We start from the raw sequence: 8,235 nt of genomic DNA, 5'->3' as shown, positions 1-8,235 counted from the left end.
ATAAGTTATAAGCTTGAAAACATGTCTTACGAAACAGAGCCATAATATATTACAACTTATATAGTATGAGTATTCTTTAAGATGACTTAAAATCACCAAATAAGGCCGGTTTAATTGAAGCTTGGATGTTTGAACAATGAAAAAATTACATCACTAAATGAAAATATAATAACTTGGTAAAATATGAAATAACACATGATAGGTTATAAACAACAAATTAAATACTCACATTTTCAATTTTTCATCGAGCAAAGTAGAAATTCAAAAACTTCTATACTAGAAATTTGACGAATCTCGGTGCAATATTTCTCTATTGAATTCAAAAATAAAAATAAACAGTAAAACAATTAAAAATCAAAAGAGAAGGCAGAAGATGAAAAAGAAAAATAGAAAAAAGTTACTTACCTCGTATAAAATTTTGGAGAATATGAAAAAATAGATGGGGTGTAGATGTATTTGTATTAAAATCTAATGTAATAGTGTGAATGGACGCAATAATACAATTAATTAGTGGAGTTGGAGTTCTTGGAATTGGTAAGTGAAAAAACATAGTATTGAAAACAGAGAAAAATAAAAAAAAAATTTAAGCTTTTAGAACTTTTGTTGATTGAGCGGTTCAAGTACATAGAATTAGTGGTGGAGTAATTAGTTGAAGTAATTAATATTGAATTTTAATTAATACATTAAATAAAATTTGTTGGACTGTTTACTTATATTAAAAGATATGAAATAGTAACTGTAATAAGGATAATAATTATTATAATAGTAACTGAAATATACAAATAATTATTTTAATATAGTATAACCATTATGAAATATAATAATAATTGTTTCAAAATTAATGTTTAGTAACTATAATAAGAATAATAATTATTATAATAGTAACTGAAATATATTATTAATCATTATAATATAATATAATCATTATGAAATAAAATAATAATTACTAATTTAATGTTTATTCACTGCAATAATATGAAATATACTAATAATTTTTTTAATAATATAACACAAAAATAATATTTAATATTTAAGTATAATTAAATGATAGCATCAAAATAATCTTTAATTATTATATACATTATGATAAAAGTATTATAACTATAAAATTAAGATTTTAAAAATTAAACACTTTTATATTTTTAAGTATAAATTTGAATCAAATTATTATTATAATAGTAATCAAATTATACTAATAATTATTTTTAATATAATATAACTATTAAAAAATATAATAATAATTGTTACTAATTTAATGTTTAATAACTGCAATAAAAATAATTACTGTTATAAAACTAATTGAAATATACTAATAATTATTATTTTTATGATATAACATGAAAATAATATTTAATATTTAATTATAATGAAATGATAGCATGAAAATAATATTTAATTACGATATACATTATGATAAAAGTATTATAATTATGAAATCAAGATCTTAAAAATTAAACACTTATATTTTTAAGTACAAATTTGAGTTAAATTATTTATAAAGTCAAATTTCAATAAAATCAAAGATAATGTATTTTGAATCCAAAAATATATATTAGAATCTTATTTTTTTTTTTTATTTCTTAACTTTTATAAATTAATTTGATTGTAAAAATAATTTTGTATAATTTAATCCTGATTATTATTTATTTATTAATTTATATTTTTATAGCTATCTCATTATTATTATTATTATTATTTTAATTATTAATATTGTGTCTATTTAATAAATAATATATTATTTATTATAAAATATTATTTATGTTGTTTTATTTCTTCTCTATCATAAATTAATTTGATTGTTAAAATGATTTTGTATAATTTAATCTTTACCATTATTATTATTATTATTATTATTATTATTATTATTGAATTATAATACTATAAAAGTAAAAAATAATTTAACTATTTATTCCAAAATATTATAATACAAATAGTTAATTAATATTAGAAATTTTAAGAGATTGACATTAGTGTTATATTAAAATGACACATCATTTTTAGGTCTAGAGTTGCTGCAAAAGTTGTCATCATGACAACCTTGTATTTAGATTAAGTAGATAAAATTTAAATCTATGCAACAAACACACCTAAATGTTTAAAAACTATTAATCTTAATAAATACTCCCTCCATCTAAAATAAAAGTGTTTTAAGATTGTTGCACATAGAATAAGAAAAGTAATAATTGAATAATTAAATATAATGATTTTATAAAACTGCCCTTTATTATTATTGGTCTTAATAAATGTATAATATGATGTAATAACTTTTAAAATAGTGCATACAATAATTAGTAAGGAGAAATTAGTAAAAATTAATTAATGTTCTGTTAAAAACGTAAAAAAACTCTTATTTTAGGATAACTTTTCTAGGTTAGAAACACTCTTATTTTAGGACTGGAGGGAGGAATATAATTATTAATCACATGTATGTGAGATACATAGCATTAAATAATGTTGTGGGTGATCAAAAATGATTTGAGAAAATATGATATGTCTTTATAAGTAGGATATGAGTAAAAAAGTCTTGCGTAAAATTAGAGGCATTGTTGGAACATAGATTCTTTCATTTGATTTTTCCCTATTTTCCGCGGTTGTTTAAAATATATCTTTAGTTTACCTTTGATACCAAAACAAAACTCGGGTGATTCAAATGATGTATGAAGCAATGATTATGTTGTTCATCCTCCATGATGGAGAACAAAAACTGGCGAAAGGAGCATTTACTCACTCTTTTGGTTCGTTTTTTCTTACACCTTACTTACATATAACCTGTTTGTTATAATGCTTCTGAGAACCTATCTCTTATAATGTGTGTGAGCTTGCAAAATAAAATTTAGAACTATGATTTCACAGGTGGACACAAAGGCACTAAGCTGACTTGGTAAAAATTGGTAAGTTTTCAAACTCAAGACTATAGTTCTAAATTGCGGTTGTGGTTGTGGTTATGCTGCAAACTTTGATATTGCAACAAAATACGGAAGGCGCGGCCACAATTATGGTTGCATTGTCGTTGCGGAAACTTCTAAAACCTTTATATTGCAGTCTAATTACAGTTGCAAACTACAATTTAGAATTGTGTTTAAAGCTTTTTTTCTCTCTATGTAAATTGAAATTACAATAGTGATTTAATTTGTTTTACCCTTCATTAAACCATTATCCTGTTTAAGTAATATCCATCCATGATATTAAGATCAATGAAGCATCAAAATAGATATAGACACTAGATATGACACCGACACTGATACATAGACATATCAAAGTAGTAATATTTAAGAAAATATAAATGATTGAATATAAGTACATGTATCAATATCATGTCGGTGTCGGACACCATAGACGTCTTCAATCTGAAGTATTGGTGATACATTAGTTAGGTGATTGAAGATATTAGCTAGCTTATTTTTTGTTATCCATTTTCATCGGGCTTCTAATAAGGTGATGGTCATATCATTGGTTGTGATTTTTTCGCTTTGACCCAAGTTGGAAGTTTCTACAAATGAATCTTTCTTTATATAGTAACCAGGTTCTTTTGGCTTAGAAAATTCACCATCACTCCCCAACATTAAAACCACCGAAGGCATATTAGGCCTATCCTTTGGAAATTGTTGGATACACAAGAGACTCACATGAATGCAACGCAATGCCTCTGATTCAACACAAGAGTCCTCTATGCCTTTGTCAATTAGTTCTATAGCTCTTCCCTCTTTCCATAAACTCCATGCCTAAAAAGAACCATGGAAAATTGAATTAGAAGATTCTTGCAACTTAAAATTTTTTATAAAAACTAAATTAAAAATGTATATCACACTTCAAGTACTTACATGAGTGGCAAGGTTTGGAGATTCGTCGTCGATATAAAAACCTCTACTTCTCTTTCCGCATATAATCTCCAGCATCAAAATTCCATAACTAAACACATCTGACTTCACAGAAAAAAGTCCATCTGCGGCATATTCTGGTGCCATGTAGCCACTACAACATACAACAAAAAAAAAACTAAAAAAAAATTTCACACAAAACATAGACCTTAGCTTTGTAGTAATATACTCACTAAGTTCCAACCACCCGCATTGTATTTCCGTGTGTTTGATCTAATCCAAATATTCTAGCTATACCAAAATCTGAAATTTTTGGGTTCAGCATGTCATCTAGCAAAATATTGCTTGGTTTGAGGTCTCTATGAATTATCCTCAATCTAGAATCTTGATGAAGGTAAAGAAGACCTCGAGCGATTCCGCAAATAATGTTGAAGCGCTTCGGCCAATCTAGAAGTTTCCTTTTAGTATCATCTGTTTCAAAAGAAGTAAATTTAGTGATCCTTTTTAATTTTAGACTTGTAAGCATTCTATTTTCTTAAACAGAATATTCATACCAAAAATCAACATATTCAAGCTACGGTTAGTCATGAATTCATAAACTAGCACTCTATTTTCTTCCTCGATGCAACAACCAAGAAGTTTAACAAGATTTCGGTGTTGAAGTTTTGCAATAAGTTTTACTTCATTCTTTAACTCAGTAATTCCTTGTCCAGAGTCACTTGAAAGCCGCTTCGCAGCAATTTCTCGCCCACATGCCAATCTTCCCTACATAATTACTTAGAAAACTAAATTAATACACTTTTTTAATCACATTGATACTATATTAAGTCTTTTTTTCCCTACATAACAAATATTTTATCACCTTGTATACAGGTCCAAAACCACCTTCTCCAATCTTGTTCTTAATGGAGAAGTTATCAGTGGCAGTGACTAAAGTTGAATATGCAAGCAGTGGGAGATCGATATCACCTTCATCTTCACTACCTCTTCCACCTTCCAGTTCAATAATTTCCGAATGCTCTGATAAAATGGAGCAATGGCTTCAGATGAGTCGAAAGCATAAGGTATCATGTAACTGATAAATCATTAACTTTGTAGGATAAAGACTCAATATTCTCCTTTGTTTAATATTTTTTTTAATTTGTATTACTTGATCTACAATTTTTCACAAATTGTTTACTTCTAATTCTTTTTTGTATACAAAGGTGAATACAGGGTTAGATAAATTTTAGTAGTAATAGCATTTGTAAATAGCTGTACAGTCAAGTGTTTTTCTTAGCATCTTAGTTCAACAAAGAGACAAATTCTACCACCCATTTAGGGGAAAATATAGATAAAAAAGTTCATACCAATTATTCTGCGCCGCAATATGTAGCGACGATATCCAAGATAAAGTATCCCAGAAACAATAATGATGCTAGCAAGAATTCTTATCAGATCCTTCACGAGCCGATTATGTCTCTCTTCAAAGATAATTGTGTAAGATCAAATAAACAAATAGTTAAAACATGTCTATATATAGATACCCAACAATTTTCCATAATAAAACAGACATTGTTGACCATATTTATGAAAATTTTAAGATAATAAAGTTGTGCTTACCTCTGCCTAATTCTGAAGCATCCATTCGAATATAGAGATCCTGCCCTTCATCTTCGAACGTCCTAAGATCAATTAAATCACCAAACCACATGACACAACCACTACCTTTTCCTGATACGTTAAAATTAGTGTAAGCCATACAAGAACAATTATTCAAGCACTTAGCTCTACATTCATTTAGACCTATTGTTTCATCTACCCAACTATGTGTACAATCTGGCACTTTTACACCTTCCACTTTCAAAAATCCATCCTTGAGTTTATTAGTACAGTTTAACGGTTTACTTCGGACGCATCCTTGAGTCCAGTCAGACGAGTTCCAAGCAGTTGGAGACTTAGGGCTAAACCCTGATAAACAATTGCATATCTGTGAGGCTGTGATTATGCAAGTACCATAGGCTCCACAGATTCCATACAAGTCACACCTGTCTTTTGGTAGTGATTTAACTACTCTCCAAATTTGTTGATCTTCTATCCACACGGAACGATAAGACGTCATCGTTGTTTGATTTATTACCAAACTTATAATTACAGAATCATTCACCAGAGTATAAGTATAATACATTTCATCCTTATTAGACACGAAATTGAAAGCATAAATGTTGTTAGGCTTTTCATCTGGTAAACCGCTAAAGTGCACTCCATTCCATGGTCCAATTCTTACAAATTTCTTTGTTCCATGCATAAGATATTGTTCAGGGTAATTATAAAGTAATGAACCCCAATATAAGTTTCCTGGTGACGGATCATCGGGACTTTTCCAAGACGTCATTCTCCTCTCTGTATGAGTTCTAAGATTCCAACCCAACTTCATCCTCGGAAGTATTGTATCAGAAGGGTAGTCAAAACTCTGCCACAGATAGGCTTTTGGGTTCGTCTCATTCTCGTCTCTTACAACAAGATTACCTGAATCCAAAAGTTGCGCAACTGGATTCAGGGAACCTTGTTGAGATGTTGTATACCACACTACTTTGCCATTTTGTTCGAGGACAAGGTTGCCTGTGTTGTTTAGTGTTAGGATCCCGGAGGAGGAACCGTTGATGGGTTTGACACCATTTGCAACCCAAACAATTGTTTTATCTGGGATATTCTTGTACCAAATTCCTAAGTAACTTTTGTTGGAATCCATAGGACTGAAGAAACCAAGTACAAATTTATCACCTTGTGAAACCAAGGTCATGCCATTAGTGATGGACTCGGAGATTTTAATAGTATCTACTGCTATGGAAAATTTTGGAGAAGGTATAAGTATGCATAAAACCATGAACACTAAGGAAAGAATACCAATACCCATTGATTTTTATCTTTTGCAGGACTCTATTGTTTGGATATATTTGAAATAGTAAATGTCCATGTTACACCTTATTAAGAATATTAAGATATGTATGTTTAACATTAGTATAGGGTGTAATTTTCCTTTGACGTTATTGACTCTAAATTGATTTTGTGGACTTTCTGGCTAATGCCAGAAAGATGTGTTAAGAAGTTGGACCGTGATGACGATTATGTTATACACTTACAATGTAAATACTTTTCAATTCATGCATTCAGTCAAAAAAACGTGTTAACTATATATTTTTGACTTTGCTGATTATAGTTATTTATGACTTTATTAATTGTTTTGGACCTTTCGCAAGAAGAAGATTCAATAACAAGCGGTGAAGGGAAAAGCGCGCTGAACATGTGGATTCTTATCTTTGTCGAAAACACACGGTCACACTCTTTTTCAGATCTCTCACTCAGTGTTATCAAATAATGGTGTCATGGCTGTTATGGCGGATATATGTGATGGTTTTTGGGCTGGTTGCAATAGTAAATATAGGTCGATATTGTGGCTTTTTTCACGATAATCCTCTATCATGGTGCCACAAAGCGGCCGATATGGCAGGATTTTTGCTCTACAACATGGACCGACAACACTGCTCTCACCATTGATATTAATCGAACGGTCATCCGCACAATGTGCCGAATCACACGTGGGCGGTTTTAACCGTATCTAATATATAAATACTATATCGCGTAATTTCAGGTATCCAATTATTTTCACTCTTAAACTACATTTTACTTCGTCACTGATTTAAACATTAGAATGTTAACCTTATAAATCTACTCTCTCCGTCATACTGAAAGTTCGTTCTACCACAACAAAACTCTATTCTATAATTTGACTTTTGAGTTGGTATATTTTAATTTATGTTTGCTTAGTTCAATTTTTGAAAGGAAAACAAAGAGGATGATCATCCATACAATATAAAGATTAGATCTTGTGATCTGTAAACGTTGGGATACTAACTTTATAAATTCATCCTTTTTCACCATATCGTGAGTTTTTTCTACCACACCAAAACTCTATTCTATCACCTCAGTATGCATTTCGTATTCCTTAACGGAGCATTATAGTTTGATTTCTGTATTGATATATTTTAATTTATATTTCTTTAGTTCAATTTTATATAGCGACAAAGAGGATGAGAGTAAACAAAAGTACCTCCTTTACAATTTTACTATCAATTAATTTTTACTTGCGAGTCCATTTCTTTTAACTTTTTTGTTTCTACTCTATTTTCTTTTGTGATCCCTTCTTGCACACAGTTGTTTCTCCAATTTTTTTACATTGGACTTTTTAAATTATTACCTGCCCCATTAGCTAGATTAATTTATTTTTTTACATTGGACTTTTTATGGCTCTCCTCATTTATTTTATTTTATAGAGAAATGTTATGGCCACAATTTTTAATACACTTTTCTCACAGACTCCAAAACTGGACTATGGACTCTATTTGGAGAAATTAACTTGTCACCTCTTTTTTACACT

At 29.2% G+C, this 8,235-nt stretch overlaps 1 protein-coding gene across 1 annotated transcript; it reads right to left on the bottom strand.

Annotated features, from left to right (window-relative positions):
* Window positions 1–3,313: 3,313 nt before the first annotated feature.
* On the bottom strand, window positions 3,314–6,767 carry LOC131618820 (G-type lectin S-receptor-like serine/threonine-protein kinase At4g27290). Its single transcript, XM_058889978.1, has 6 exons — window positions 5,417–6,767; window positions 4,681–4,858; window positions 4,373–4,583; window positions 4,052–4,289; window positions 3,822–3,972; window positions 3,314–3,722 (listed from the first exon to the last, which is right to left on the bottom strand). Exons 1-6 carry the CDS (start codon window positions 6,712–6,714, stop codon window positions 3,417–3,419), a joined length of 2,382 nt encoding a protein of 793 aa, XP_058745961.1. The 5' UTR covers window positions 6,715–6,767; the 3' UTR covers window positions 3,314–3,416.
* Window positions 6,768–8,235: the final 1,468 nt, after the last annotated feature.

This window comes from Vicia villosa, linkage group LG7 (assembly GCF_029867415.1).
Source record: "Vicia villosa cultivar HV-30 ecotype Madison, WI linkage group LG7, Vvil1.0, whole genome shotgun sequence".
Classification (NCBI taxonomy): Eukaryota; Viridiplantae; Streptophyta; class Magnoliopsida; order Fabales; family Fabaceae; genus Vicia; species Vicia villosa.
The sequence above is the reverse complement of the archived record's forward strand: the minus strand, read 5'-3'. Positions and strand labels throughout refer to the sequence as shown.